Genomic DNA, 16136 nt, shown 5'->3' with positions numbered 1-16136 from the left:
TCTAAAGGGTATGGAGAGTTCCAGTTCTGATTTTTTCAGTTGGGAATAACTTCTTGCGGTAATTCTTTTAGCATTCTGTCTACACAGACCTGCTGTTACTGCTTACCATTGCACATATGGGACATTTGCCAGCAACGTCATAATCACAAGTACAGATAAACTGCTAATCTGCCACATTATTGGATTGTAAAATCCACCTACCACCTATTTTTATAGTCTCTTCTAATCATGTTATTATTGAAACTACAGCCTGCAAATTATTTTGGACTTAGCTGTTACTTGGAGTTACTGAGCAGTGATGTGTGGAGCAGTATACATTTCCCAACATTTATTGGATCCTTTCAAATCGCTGTTCAGGGTGAGTAACTTCCATGTGCCACAGTGCTGAAGATGTATATTAAGTTAGTTTAACTTGTTGTTACCAAAAGAATAGGTATTTAAAGGAAAAGCACGCTATAATGCAAGGCCAACATGTCTCACATCTGGTGAGTTCTTACAACTCTGTTCACTTAAGCATTGCAGTAGAGGCAGCTTGCTACTTGTCAACAACAAAAAGCAACTTGTATTTATATCGCGCCTTTAATGTAATACAATGTCCCAAGGTGCTCCACAGGAGCGTTATAAAACAAAATTCGACACCGAACCACATAAGGAGATATTAGGGCGTGTGGCCAAAAGCTTGGTCAAAGAGGTAGGTTTTAAGGAGCATCTTAAAGGAGGAAAGAGAGGTAGAGAGGTGGAGAGGTTTAGGGGGGGAATTCCAGAGCTTAGGGCCTTGGCAGCTGAAGGCATGGCTACCAATGGTGGAGTGATTAAAATTGGGGATGCTCAAGAGGCCAGAATTAGAGGAGGGCAGATATCTCAGAGGGTTGTGGGGCTGGAGGAGATTACAGAGGTAGGGAGAGGTGAGTCATTGGAGAGATTTGAAAACAAAGATGAGGATTTTAAAATGAAGGCATTGTCGAACCGGGAGCCAGTGTAGGTCAGCGAGCACAGGGGTGATGGGTGAATGAGACTTGGTGCGAGTTAGGGCACGGGCAGCAGAGTTTCGGATGAGCTCAAGTTTACGGAGGGTGGAAGATGGGAGGCCAGCCAGGAGAGCGTTGAAATAGTCGAGTCTAGAGGTAACAAAGGCATGGATGAGGTTTCAGCAGCAGATGAGCTGAGGAAGGATCGGAGCCAGGCGATGTTACACAGGTGGAAATAGGCAATCTTGGTGATGGAGCGGATATGTGGTCGGAAGCTCATCTCAGAGTCAAACACAGCACCAAGGTTGCAAATAGTCTGCTCAGCTGAAGACAGTTGTCAGGATTGGAAACGGTGGCCAGGCAATGGAGTTTCTGGCAGGGACCGAAGACAATTGCATCATTCCTCCCAATATTTAGTTGGAGGAAATTTCTGCTCATCCAATATTGGATGTCGGACAAGCAGTGTGACAAATCAGAGACAGTGGAGGGGTCCAGAGAGGTGGTGGTGAGATTGACCTGAGTGTTGTCCGTGTACATGTGGAACCTGATGCTGTGTTTTCGGATGATATCACCGAGGGGTAGCATGTCGATGAGAAATAGAAGGAGGCCAAGGATAGATCCTTAAGGGACACCAGAGGTAATGGTGTGAGAGTGGCAAGAGAAGTCATTGCAGGTGATCCTCTGGCTACGATTCAATAGATGAGAATGGAACCAAGCAAGGGCAGTTTCACCCAGCTGGAGGCTGGAGGAGAGGCGTTGGAGGAGATTGGTATGGTCAACTGTGCCGAAGGCTACAAATAGGTCGAGAAGGATGAGGAGGAATAGTTTACCATGGTCACAGTCACATAGAATGTCATTTGTGACTTTGATAAGGGCCATTTCAGTACTGTGGCGGGGCTGGAAACCTGATTGGAGGGATTCAAACATGGAATCATGGGAAAGATAGGCATGGATTTGGGAGGCGACAACACATTCAAGGACTTTGGAGAGGAAAGGGAGGTTGCAGAAGGGGCAGTAGTTTGCGAGGACAGAGGGGTCAAGGGTGTTTTTTTTGAGAAGCGTGACGACGGTAGATTTAAAGCGGTGGGGGACAGTACCTGAGGAGAGGGAACCGTTAACAATATCAGCTAACATAGGGCCCAGGAAGGGAGGCTGGGCGGTCAAACATTTGGTCGGAATAGGATCGAGGGAGCAGGAGGTGGGTTTCATGGACAAGATGAGCTCGGAGAGAGCAAGGCAAGAGATGGGATAGAATCTAGCCGCCTGCCAGCACCTGCCACCATTGCTGTCCCTGGCCCCCTTGAAGTCCCCCCGCGGGGTACCAGCTGCTTTCCGTGAGCCCGGCACTCCGCTTGAGTGCCGGGCTCATTTGCCGGCACTCCCGATCCCTGGTGGCCCGGCTGGGCGCTGGGATGCGCTGCGCCAGGCCCCTCCCCTTTAGTGAGGGGAAGAAGGCCTGCAGTACTGCGGTGCGACGTGCCGCGATATTGGCTCGCAGCACCCCAAGAGGGACGCAGGGCGCCTCCAGTAGCGTCCCTCCTCCCGCTCGGGGCGCTATCTGGGAAAATCGGCCGCGGGAGCGCTAACTTTTTTGGGGTGCTAAAATTAGCGCCCTGGCAAAGGTAGCGCCCCCAATTTCTACCCCAAGGAGCTGTGTAGAAGCAAAGGGATTTAGGTCTCCATGTACACAAATCAGTAAAAGCTAGTTCACAGATACAAAAAGTAATTAAAAAGGCTAATGGAATGTTGCCCTTTATCTCAAGGGGGTTAGAATATTAAAGTAAGATGATGCTTCAGTTGTCCATGTATCGACTTGTATGTGGGTTCAATGACGACACATTTATGAAAGAGATGTCTTTTTATCTAAAGTATGTTCAACTCAGTTAACAGCATTTACAGGAGACACCATCTTACAGATCCATCTAAAACGAAAGTAAAACTAAACTGCTTGTCTCTCACATGCCCTCTGCTGGTCAGGCATAAGTAATCAATCAGGCAAACATGCTGGTAAGGCATCATAATCAAACAGGCAAATATCATCACTATTTGCTGATATCATTACAGTCCAGAGCATTGGTCAGACCCCATCTGGAGTACTGTGTTCAGTTTTGGGCCTGAATTACCTGAATATATCAGGAAAGATATATTGGCCTTGGAAGCAGATTCACTAGAATGATACCAGGGCTTAGAGGGTTAAATTATGAGGTTGCATAAATTTGGCTTGTATTCCCTTCAATTTAGGAGGTTGAGGGGTGACCTAATCAAGGTCTTTAAAATAATTAAGTGATTCAATAGCATAGCTACAGAGAAACTATTTCATCTGATGAGCGAATCAAGAATAAGGGGGATGGGGGGGATAATCTTAAAATTAGAGTTAGGCCATTAAGGAGTGATATATTTTTGTTAGGTAAGGGTACCAAGATATATAGAGCAAAAGTGAGTGAATGGAGTTGAGGTACCGATCCGCTATGACCTAATTGAATGGCAGAATAGGCTCGAGGGATTGTATGGCCTACTCCTGTTCCAAAGAACCATTACCTAGCTGACCCATGAGATAGCAGGTCAATTTTCACTTTGGGTGCTGATTCGGCACCGGATGGACAGAGTGACTGTGCCGTGCGCCCACAATAAATTGTGAGAGGCTCAAGCCATTCTGATGGTTGGGCCTCATTATCCTATCACAGGCAAACTGCTCATGAGGTTTCTGATAACAGATAGCTTACCAGCTGGCCCGGCGTCAGAAAGAGAGGCAGCGTTTCTAGAAACAAGGACAGCAGGTTAGCAATGCAGCACTGTGAGATCACGCATGTCCCAAGGAAGGGCACCACGATTCTCCAATGCAACAAAAGGTCACATGGCACTATTTTGAAGAAGTGCAGGGGAGTTTTCCCTGGTGTCCTGGCCAATATTTATCCTTCAACCTCACTAAAAAAAACCAGATAATCTGGTCATTATCACACTGCTGTTTGTGGGACCTTGCTGTACCCAAATGGGCTGTCACATATCCTATATTACAACAGTGACTTGACTTCAAAAGTACGTCATTGGCTGTAAAGCACTTTGGAATGTTATGAAGTTGTGAAAAGCAGTATATGAATGCAATTCTTTCTTTTCATAGCTTATGGGGCATACTGAATGCTCGCAAATAAAAAAGGAGTTCCTTGTTTAAAGCCCCTTTCAGAATTGTTGTTGCGCACACAGAGTGCCATTGCAATTTCCGATTATAAGTATACCATACATTGTAAGTATCCCAATTCATACAAAGTATTCCTTGGGCTGGCTCTATTATTGCACCACTGCATCTGGGTAACCCTGGTTACTGCTTAGCAATTTCCAGCATGGTTAGGCCTCAGCTGGAGTATTATGTTCAATTCTGGGCACCACACTTTAGGAAGAATGTCAAGGTCTTAAAGAGGGTGCAGGAGAGATTTACGAGAATGGTACCAGGGATGATGGACTTCAATTATGTAGAGAGACTGGAGAAGCTGTAGCTGTTCTCCTTAGAGCAGAGAAGGTTAAGAGGAGATGTGATAGAGATGTTCAAAATCATGAAACAACAACAAAAAATGCTGGAAACACTCAGCGGGTCAGACAGCATCGTGGAGAGAGAAACAGAGTTAACGTTTCAGGTCAATGACCCTTCGTCAGAACTGGAAAAAGTTGGAGAAGTAACAAGATTTTTAAGCAAGTGTAGGGCAGGGAAAAGGAGGAGAGGAAGAAAGAACAAAGGGAAGGTCTGTGATAGGATGGAAGGCAGGAGAGATTAAAAGACAAAATGGATGATGATGCAAGGCAAAAGAAGATGGTAATTGGACAAGTTAAGAAACAAAAGATGGCTCTAGATGAGGTGTAAATGACAATGGCAGAATCATTAACAGCTGCCATGTGAGAAAAAAAAGAAAACATAGGGGCCGAGAGAACTGTTTTGGTAGAGTAAATAAGGAGAAATGGTTTCCAATAGCAGGGGCCTCAGTTTAACATCTCATTCGAAAGACAGCAGCTCTAACAGTGTAGCACTCCCTCAGTGTTGACCCTCCGACAGTGCAGCACTCCCTCAATACTGACCCTCTGCCAGTGCAGCACTCCCTCCGTACTACCCCTCCGACAGTGCAGTGCTCCCTCAGGACTGACCCTCTGACAATGCAGAACTCCCTCAGAACTGACCCTCTGACAGTGCAGCACTCCCTCAGGACTGACCCTCCGACAATGCAGAACTCCCTCAGAACTGACTCTCCGACAGTGCAGCACTCCCTCCGTACTACTCCTCCAACAGTGCAACGCTCCATCAGTGCTGACCCTCCGACAGTGCAGCACTCCCTCAGTGTTGACCCTCCGACAGTGCAGCACTCCCTCAGTACTGACCCTCTGACAGTGCAGCACTCCCTCTGTACTACCCCTCCGACAGTGCAGCGCTCCCTCAGGACTGACCCTCTGACAGTGCAGTGCTCCCTCAGGACTGACCCTCCGACAATGCAGAACTCCCTCAGAACTGACCCTGTGACAGTGCAGCACTCCCTCCGTACAACCCTTCCAACAGTGCAGTGCTCCTTCAATACTTCACTGGATTGCCAGCCTTGATTTTGTGCTCAAGTCTCTGGAGTGGGGTTCGAACCTCTTGGGGGTTTGCGTTCCAGCTCATCCAAAACTCGGTTGCCCTGTATCTTAACTCACACCAAGTCCCATTCACCCATTATTCCCTGTGCTCGCAGACTTACATTGGCTCCCGGTCCGGCAACACCTCAAATTTTAAATTCTCCATCCTCCTGTTCAAATCCCTCCATGGCCATGTCCCTTCCCTATCTCTGTAACCTCCTCGAGCCTCTACAATCCTCCGCCATCTCTACGCTCCTCCAATTCTAGCCTTTTGCACATCCCCCGATCTTAATCGTTCCACCACTGGCGGCTGTGCCTTCAGCTGCTTAGAAACATAGAAGATAGGAGCAGGAGCCTGCATCTAGTCTGTTGAGTCCTGTTAGAATTTTATAAGTTTCAATGAGATCCCCTCTCATTCTTCTAAACTCTAGCGAATATAAGCCTAATGGTAGGGGATAGTATCATTAGGGGGATAGATAGGGTTCTCTGCAGTCAAGAGCGGGAGTCCCGAAGGCTGTGTTGCCTGCCTGGTGCCAGGGTTAAGGACATCTCTTCTGGGCTGGAAAGAAACTTGGAGTGGGAGGGGGAGGATCCAGTTGTCGTGGTCCATGTTGGTACAAACGACGTAGATAGGACAAGGAAGACGGTTCTGTTAAAGGAGTATGAGCAGCTAGGGGTCAAATTAAAAAACAGAACCTCAAGGGTAATAATCTCTGGGTTATTACCTGAGCCACGAGCGAATTTGGCTAGGATAAATAAAATTAAAGAGTTAAATGCGTGGCTCAAAGACTGGTGTGGGAGAAATGGGTTTTGCTTCTTGGGACACTGGCACCAGTACTGGGACAGGAGGGAGCTGTTCTGTTGGGACGGACTCCACTTGGCCAGTGCTGGGACTAGACTCCTGGCGAATCATATAACTAGGGCTGTAGAGAGGGCTTTAAACTAATTAGTGGGGGGGAGGTTTCTGGAGAGCAAATAATAGAAATGACAACAGAGAAGGTCATAGACTTAGGTAGCAGTGGGGGAATTAAAAAACAGAATGTGTCAGGAAGGGACAGAAGGTATGGAGTAAAAAGTAAAGTACTAAAAAGGGAAAAAACAGGAACTAAGTGTTACAAAACATATTTGAAAGTTCTTTATCTGAATTCACGTAGCATTCGTAACAAAATGAATGAGTTAACGGCACAAATAATGACATATGGGTATGATCTTGTGGCCATTACAGAAACATGGCTGCAGGGTGACCATGACTGCGAATTAAACATACCAGGTTATTTAACAATCAGGAAGGACAGGCAGGAAGGGAGAGGAGGTGGGGTGGCTATGTTAATAAAGGACGGAATCACTATAATACAGAGAAATGATATTGGGTCAAAGGAGCAGGATAGTGAAACAGTTTGGGTGGAGATAAGGAATAATAAGGGGAAAAAAACACTAGTGGGTGTAGTCTATAGGCCTCCGAACAGTTGCAACACTGTTGGACGGAGTATTAATCAGGAAATAGTTGAGGCTTGTAATAAGGGAACAGCTATAATTATGGGGGATTTTAATTATCATATTAACTGGACAAATCAAATTGGGCAGAGCAGCCTTGAGGAAGAGTTCATTGAGTGTATTAGGGATGGGTTTCTTGAGCAGTATGTAACTGAACTGACCAGGGGGCAAGCAACCTTAGATTTGGTCCTGTGTAATGAGACAGGATTAATTAAAAATGTCCTAGTAAAGGATCCCCTTGGAATGAGTGACCATAACATGGTTGAGTTCCATATTCAATTAGAGGGTGAGAAGGTTGGATCTCAAACAAGCGTGCTGAGCTTGAATAAAGGAGACTATGAAGGTATGAGAGCGGAATTAATTAGAGTGGACTGGGAAAACAGATTAAAGGGTAAGACGGTACATGACCAGTGGTGTACATTTAAGGAGTTATTTTACAACTTCCAAAAAAAATATATTCCACTGAGGAAAAAAGGGTGTAAAAGAAAAGATAGCCATCCGTGGCTAAGTAAAGTAATTAAGGATAGTATCCGACTAAAAACAAGGGCATATAAGGTAGCCAAATCTAGTGGGAGGATGGAAGATTGGGAAGTCTTTAAAAGACAGCAAAAAATAACTAAAAGATTGATTAAGAAAGGGAAGATAGATTATGAAAGTAAATTAGCAAAAAATATAAAAACAGACAGTAAAAGTTTCTATAGTTATATAAAAAGAAAAAGGGTGGCTAAAGTAAATGTTGGTCCCTTAGAGGATGAGACCGGGAAATTAATGGTGGGAAACATGGAGATGGCAAAAACACTGGACAATTATTTTGTATCAGTCTTTACCGTAGAGGACACTAAGAATATCCCAACACTGGACAAAAAGGGGGCTTTAGGGGGGGAGGAACTAAATACAATTAAAATCACTAAGGAAGTGGTACTTGGTAAAATAATGGGACTCAAGGCGAATAAATCCCCTGGACCTGATGGCTTGCATCCTAGGGTCTTGAGGGAAGTAGCAGTAGGGATTGTGGATGCATTGGTAATAATTTTCCAAAACTCACTGGACTCAGCAAAGGTCCCGGCAGATTGGAAAACTGCTAATGTAACACCCTTATTTAAAAAGGGTAGTAGGCAGAAGGCTGGAAACTATAGACCTGTTAGCCTAACATCTGTGGTTGGTAAAATGTTAGAGTCCATTATTAAGGAGACAGTAACGGGACATTTGGATAAACATAATTTAATAGGACAAACTCAGCATGGTTTCATGAAGGGGAAGTCATGTTTGACAAATTTGCTTGAGTTTTTTGAGGAAGTAACATACAGGGTGGATAAAGGGGAACCAGTGGACGTAGTGTATTTAGACTTCCAAAAGGCATTTGACAAGGTGCCACACAAAGATTATTGCTCAAGATAAAAAATCACGGGATTGGGGGTAATATTCTGGCGTGGGTGGAGGATTGGCTCTCTAACAGAAAGCAGAGAGTTGGGATAAATGGTTCGTTCTCAGATTGGCAACCAGTAACTAGTGGTGTTCCGCAGGGGTCAGTGCTGGGTCCCCAACTCTTTACAATCTATATTAACGATTTGGAGGAGGGGACCGAGTGTAACATATCAAAGTTTGCAGATGATACAAAGATGGGACGGAAAGTAGTGAGTGAGGAAGACATAAAAAACCTGCAAAGGGACATAGACAGGCTAAGTAAGTGGGCAGAGATTTGGCAGATGGAATACAATACGGGAAAGTGTGAGGTTATGCACTTTGGCAGGAAAAATCATAGAGCAAGTTATTATCTTAATGGCAAGAAACTGGAAAGTACTGTAGTACAAAGGGATCTGGGGGTCCTGGTGCACGAAACTCAAAAAGTTAGTATGCAGGTGCAGCAAGTGATTAAGAAGGCCAATGGAATGTTGGCTTTTATTGCTAGGGGGTTGGAATATAAAAACAGGGAGGTATTGCTGCAGTTGTACAAGGTATTGGTGAGACCGCACCTGGAATACTGCATACAGTTTTGGTGTCCATACTTAAGAAAAGACATACTTGCTCTCGAGTCAGTACAAAGAAGATTCACTCGGTTAATCCCGGGGATGAGGGGGTGGTCATATGAGGAGAGGTTGAGTAGATTGGGACTCTACTCATTGGAGTTCAGAAGAATGAGAGGCGATCTTATTGAAACATATAAGATTGTGAAGGGGCTTGATCGGGTGGATGCGGTGAGGATGTTCCCAATGATGGGTGAAACTAGAACTAGGGGGCATAATCTTAAAATAAGGGGCTGCTCATTCAAAACTGAGATGAGGAGAAACTTCTTCACTCAGAGGGTGGTAGGTTTGTGGAATTTGCTGCCCCAGAAAGCTGTGGAAGCTACATCATTAAATAAATTTAAAACAGAAATAGATAGTTTCCTAGAAGTAAAGGGAATTAAGGGTTACGGGGAGCGGGCAGGAAATTGGACATGAGTCTAGGTTCGGAATGGTCATGGCCCTGTGGGTAGTGGAGTGGGCCCAGGGGCCGTGTAGCCTTGTTCTGCTCCTACTGTGTTCTAATTCTGTGTTAGATTTCAGGAGATGGTTTTATTCCTGTTCCTGGCTGGGGTGGAGATCGCCTTTACAGAAGGTAAGTACTGTAGAAAATATAGGGACAGAGTGATCTCCTGGAAGAATTTCGATCGCCTAGATGGGTCGGAGAGGAATTTCCCAGATTTTTTTCTCCCAAATTGGCCATTGGGTCTTTATCTGGTTTTTCGCCTCTCCCGGGAGATCACATGGGTTCGGGTGGATGCAGAGTGATAGAAGATTTGAGGTTAGGATCAGATCAGCCATGATCTTATTGAATGGTGGAGCAGGCTCGAGGGGCCGATTGGCCTACTCCTGCTCCTATTTCTTATGTTCTTATGTTCTAATCGACTCAATCTCTCTTTATATATCATTCCTGCCATCCCAGGTATCAGTCTGGTGAATCTTCGCTGCACTCCCTCCATGGCAAGAACATCCTTCCTCAGATAAGGCGACCAAAACTGCACACAATACCCAAGGTCCTAAGCTCTGTAATTCCCTTCCTAAACCTCTTCGCCCCTCTACCTCTCTCTCTTCCTTCAAGACGTTCCTTAAAATCTACCTCTTTGACCAAGCATTTGGTCACCTGTCCTAATATCTCCTTACTCTACGTCAAATTTTTGTCTGATGTAAGGTCCTGTGGAGCACCTTGGGATGTTTTACCACGTTAAAGGCATTATAAAAAGGAGGCACTGGAGAAGGTGCAAAAAGATTTACAAGCATGATACCAGAACTAAGAGGTTATAACTATCAGGAAAGACTGAAGAGGCTGGGGCTCTTTTCTCTAGAAAAGAAAAGTCTGAGCAGTGACCTAATAGAGGTCTTCAAAATTAATAAGGGGTTCGATAGGGTAGACGTAGAGAAGATGTTTCCACTTGTCGGAGAGGCCAAAACTAGGGGCCATAAATATAAAATAGTCACTAATAAATCCAATAGAGAATTCAGCAAAAACTTCTTTACCCAGAGAGTGGTGAGAATGTGTAACTTGCTACCACAAGGTATGATCAGTAAGTTCGCAGATGACACGAAAATTGGTGGGGTGGTAAATTGCGAGGAGGAAAGCCTCAGGCTACAGGACGATATAAACGGGTTGGTCAGATGTGCGGAAAAGTGGCAAATGGAATTTAACCCTGAAAAGTGTGAGGTGATGCATTTTGGACGGACAAATAAGGCAAGGGAATACACAATGAGTGGTAGGACCCTAGGAAGTACAGAGGGTCAGAGGGACCTTGGTGTACATGTACATAGATCCCTGAAGGCAGCGGAACAGGTAGATAAGGTGGTTAAAAAGGCATATGGGATACTTGCCTTCATTAGCCGAGGCACAGAATATAAGAGCAGGGAGGTTATGATGGAGCTGTACAAAACGCTGGTGAGGCCACAGCTGGAGTACTGTGTGCAGTTCTGGTCGCCTCACTATAGGAAGGATGTGATTGCTTTGGAGAGGGTGCAGAGAAGATTCACCAAGATGTTACCTGGGATGGAGCGCCTCAGCTATGAAGAAAGACTAAACAGGCTGGGGTTGTTTTCCTTGGAGCAAAGAAGGCTGAGGGGGGACCTGATTGAGGTGTACAAAATGATGAGGGGCATAGATAGGGTAGATAAAGAGGAACTTTTCCCCTCAGTAGGGGGGTCAATAACAAGGGGGCATAGATTCAAGTTAAGGGGCAGGAGGTTTAGAGGGGATTTGAGGAGGAACTTTTTCACCCAGAGGGTGGTTGGAATCTGGAACTCACTGCCTGAAAGGGTGGTAGAGGCAGGAACCCTCATAACATTCAAGAAGCATTTGGATGAGCACTTGAAATGCCATTGCATACAAGGCTATGGACCAAATGCTGGAAAATGGGATTAGACTGGACAGGGATTGATGGTCGGCGCAGACACGATGGGCCGAAGGGCCTCTTTCTGTGCTGTATAACTCTATGACTATGACTCTATGACAAGGAGTGGCTGAGGTGAATAGCATAGGGAAGCTAGATAAACACACGAGGGAGAAAGGAATAGAAGGGTATGCTGATAGGGTGAGATGAGGAGGGGTGGGAGGAGGCTCGTGTGGAGCATAAACGCTGACATGGACCAGTTGGGCCGAATGGCCGTTTCTGTGCTGTAAAATTCTCTGTATTTCTCTCTCTAAGGGTCGGTAACCAAAGGACACAGATTTAAGGTGATTGGCAAAAGAACCAGACATGGGGCAAAAAAATAAATGAGTTGTGATCTGGAATGCACTGCCTGAAAGGGTGGTGGAAGCAGATTCAATAGTAACTTTCAAAAGGTAATTGGATAAATACTTGAAGGGAAAAAATTACAGGGCTATGGGGAAAGAGCAGGGGAGTGGGACTAATTGGATAGCTCTACTAAAGAGCTGGCACAGGTTCAATGGGCTGAATGGCCTCCTTCTATGATGTAACATTCTATGATTCTATTTAAGGATCACAAGGTTAGCAGAAATTACTTTCTTGCATGTCTGCTTGTGCCTGGTGCTTATCACATACAACAATAGTCTGACATCTTTTTCAAGCTATCCTTCCAGGTCTTGTGAATGCAGGAGAAAGCATTCACCTGTTTTTGTCTTCTCCTCCAATGCCTACTGCACCAGGTGTTTGTAGTGGGGATAGTGATGAAGGTGGGGGAAGGAATTCTCCTGACGATAGTCTCAGCAGGAGGCCCAATGTAGCGTGGCCGTAGCGTCACTGCAGCAAGAACAGCCTTCTCTTAAACCAAGGCTGTCATTTTAGAAAACAGTGCAGTCCATTCATAAAAATCATTTAAAAATAGGCAGTTTTTAGCCCTTACAGCTCAACTGCGTTCTGAAAAATAAATTAACATTAAAAAGAATTCCCAAATGGCAGTCTTCAATTCTTAAAGCTGAATTGCCTTCCACACCTTAAAAAAAAAGGGAAAAGTGCTTCAGCAGTAACACAAATGGCTCAGCAAGCCAGGGAAGAGCACCCAGGGTCTCGCCGGCAACACTCCAGCTTTGTGCAGGGGGTCAAGACTGCAAGAGAGGTCCTCTATCCACAGGGGCCAGGAGGCCTCCAGAAAGAATGATGTGGGATCAGATCACGGAGGCCGTCACTGCCAGCAGTGGTCAAGATCAGTGAATGCATCTTCAAAAGCCATCTTCTACCAACTACACCACTAGCCACACACACTGCTCAATGCACGACCCCAAGCCCCCCCACAATCACTCGCCTACCAACAATCTGTTCCAAACACGAGGCACATCTCCCATTCCTAGCTTCATCTCAGCCCCTTAGAGGCGAGGGTGCTGGCCATTCTTGGCAGGGGCATGGCTGAGCGGCGGGGCTGAAAGGATACAAGATGCTGGTATCCTCATATGTTATCCTCCTTCTCACATGCACCTCTTGCTTTGCCGCCCTCCCCTCACTACAACTCCACCCTTGTGCCTTCCTCATTTCACACACCCAAGAAATGTAGCCTGCCCAGCCAGTGGTTGGCAAAGAAGAGGGAGAGGAGAGTGAAGAAGAAGAAGATTGATTTGACACTCCCAGCCACCAGCTCCTCAAGGTCGACCAGCAAGACTATTTGCAGTGTCCCCCACTGAAAGTCAGCAGCCTTCCACCGGCCATGCTGCAGCCACTGGGGTATCACTGTGTGACATCAGTAGTATAGGCAAAGGCACACACAAGATGTTAAGTCCGTGAATGATTGAGACACGGACTAGCAGGAGAGAAACAAACAAGTCTTTACTGGCGAAAGGCATAAACGAAACTAACCAACAGAGGCTCTCTAGCGCCTTTTATACAGGGGTGGTCACTGCCGGTACTGCAGTCTGAGACCAGTTATTCTCTTAAAGGTACATACACAACAATTCCTCCCCTTTTAGATAAACAGTACATAACATTCATTTAACAACTAATGATAACGAATTACAATCACAATTACTGTTGCTAGATACATTGGTTAAGTTTAAGCAATTTTAAGTTCAGTCTTTGAGGAGGCTTCCTGATTCTGTCTGGATAACGCCTCTTTGGAGTATCAGGTTCTTCTGGCAATGTTGAGTCGGAATCAATGTCGTTGTTTGGTTCATCTGCTTCCAATATTACCGGTTCTGCGGTAGCTGCAATTGGAACGTCGATTTCATTACCAGGTGTATCAGATCGTGGTGTGGAGTTGACGTTTTCCAGTGACTCTAGAATCTGGTCAGCATGGCGTCTTACAATGCTCTCCCCAATGTCCATGGTATACACGAGAGGTCCTTGTCGTGTACAAGTCCTTCCTGGCTGCCATTTCTCAGTGCGGTAGTCCCGGGCCAAAACTGGTTGACCGATCTTAAAACTCCTGGTCGGCCTTTCATTCATATTCTGAAACTGTCTGTTCTCCACATCTCTTCAGACGTTTGGCTCAACCAAATCCAAGCGGCATCGTAGTCTTCGATTGAAGAACATCATGGCTGGAGTTTGGTTGGTAACCGCATGTGTCGCATTCCGGTAGGCAAACAAGAAGTTGTCCACCTTGTGTTGTAGGGGTATATCTTCATTACACATTGCCTTGATAGCCTTCTTGAATGTTTGGACAAACCTCTCGGCCAATCCATTAGTGGCTGGATGATATGGGGCAGATGTGTAATGCTTAACACCATTGTTCTTTAAGAACCTCCGGAACTCTTCAGACACAAACTGTGGTCCATTGTCAGAGCAAATCTGTTCAGGCAGCCCATTCCTGGCGAATATGGTTCGTAAAACTGCGATAGTTTTTTCCGTGGTGGTTGAGGACATTTTTATTACCTCTGGCCACTTTGAATGTGCATCCACCGCAATTAAAAACATCGAGTCCATGAAGGGACCAGCAAAATCAATGTGCACCCTTTGCCATGGAGATGAGGGCCACTCCCATGGATGCAGAGGAGCTTGTGGTGGGGCGTTTTGGACCTTCTGGCATCCTGCACAGCTCTTGGTCATCTCTTCGATTTCTCTATCGATTCCCGGCCACCACACAAACGCTCTGGCTAAGCTCTTCATTTTTACCCCACCCAGATGACCCTCATGAAGCTCATTGAGCACTCTATCCGTCAACTTAGGTGGAATTACTACTCTGGATCCACACATCAAGGTTCCTCTGCACACTGACAGCTGTTCTCTTCTTGGCGAAAATGCTGGCCGCAGTGGTTCGCCATGTGCTGGCCATCCCTTCACCATTAAATCATAGACCCGTGATAGTGTCGGGTCATTCCGTGTTTCCTTTTCTATGTTTGCATTCGTCACAGGGAGACATTCGACTATGGTCGAGTGGAATAACTCCATTGGATCCACTGCAAAGTCTTCTTCTTCCACCGTCGGCAACGGTAGACGTGACAATCCATCAGCATTTCCATGCTGTTTAGTTCCCCTGTACTCGATGTCATATTGGTGTGCCCCTAGGAAAAGGGACCATCTCTGCAGCCGTTGTGCTGTCATTATCGGTACGCCCTTCTGAGGGTTGAAAATGGAGACAAGAGGTTGATGATCGGTTAGTAGAGTAAATTTTTGACCGTGTAGATAGTGATTGAACTTCTTCACCCCCCACACTAGGCTGAGGGCCTCTCTGTCAATCTGGGCGTAGTTACGCTCGGCAGAAGTTAACAAGCATGACGCAAAAGCTATCGGCCTCTCCAAACCATCAAGGAATTTGTGTGACAGTACCGCCCCAATGACGTAGGGAGACGCATCACACGCCAGCCTGATTGGCAGTGCTGGGTTGTAGTGAGCCAATACTTCCTTCGAAGTGATTAAGTCCTTACTCTTCTGAAAAGCACGTTTACAATCATCGCTCCATTTCCATGCTACCCCCGTTCGTAGCAGGGCGTTCAGTGGATGCAGAATTGTCGACAAATTCGGCAAAAACTTATGATAGTAATTCACCAACCCGAGGAATGACCTCAGTTGCGACACATTTTCAGGCGCTGGGGCCTTAACAACCGCTTCAATTTTGTCAGGGGACTTATGTAACCCCTCTTCATCAATCACGTGGCCACAATACGATATCTGTTTCTTAAAAAATTCGCACTTGGGGCGGTTGGCTCGCAGCCCATGTTCCCGTAGTCTAGTGAGCACCTGTTCTAGGTTGTTAAGGTGTTCACTGTTATCTTCACCTGTTACAAGGATGTCGTCCAAGTAACACTGAGTCCCCGGAATCCCTTGCAGGACTTGTTCCATCGCTCTTTGCCATATCGCCGGAGCCGATGCTACTCCGAATACCAATCGATGATACTGGTAAAGACCTTTGTGAGTGTTTATCGTGAGATACTTCCTAGAGGACTCTTCAACCTCCATCTGCAAATATGCTTGTGCTAGGTCAATTTTTGTAAAACGCTTCCCTCCAGACAGTGAGGCGAAGATGTCTTCTATCCTTGGAAGAGGATATTGTACTGTGTGAAGGACAGGGTTCACCGTCACCTTGAAATCCCCACAGATGCGAATCTTCCTTGGCTCTCCGGACTTATTGCTTAACGTTTTCTTCATGACAGGAACGATGGGTGTCACCCACTCGCTCCAGTCGACCTTAGACAACACGCCCGCCTTCTCCAGATTCTCCAGCTCTGCCT

At 45.9% G+C, this 16136-nt stretch overlaps 1 protein-coding gene across 11 annotated transcripts in view; it reads left to right on the top strand.

The window, feature by feature from the left end:
- Positions 1-251: 251 nt before the first annotated feature.
- The window catches only part of snx13 (sorting nexin 13), a 310603-nt gene continuing 294718 nt past the window's right edge, over positions 252-16136 (top strand). For 5 of the 11 annotated variants that reach the window (XM_085988425.1, XM_085988422.1, XM_085988428.1 and 2 more), the window contains exon 1: positions 272-358. Coding sequence is in view for 2 of the 11 variants with exons in the window: in XM_085988418.1 (XP_085844544.1) it covers positions 299-358 (60 nt within the window). In the remaining 9 variants the exon portion in view is untranslated. Of the gene's footprint in view, positions 359-16136 lie in introns of all 11 variants that reach the window. The other 6 variants (XM_085988416.1, XM_085988415.1, XM_085988418.1 and 3 more) reach the window with 4 other exon arrangements.

The sequence above is a fragment of the Somniosus microcephalus genome, chromosome 5, assembly GCF_052327205.1.
Source record: "Somniosus microcephalus isolate GS21.2 chromosome 5, FLI_Smic_1.0, whole genome shotgun sequence".
Classification (NCBI taxonomy): domain Eukaryota; kingdom Metazoa; phylum Chordata; class Chondrichthyes; order Squaliformes; family Somniosidae; genus Somniosus; species Somniosus microcephalus.
Note: the sequence above shows the minus strand (reverse complement) of the source record. Positions and strands in the feature narration are given on the sequence as shown.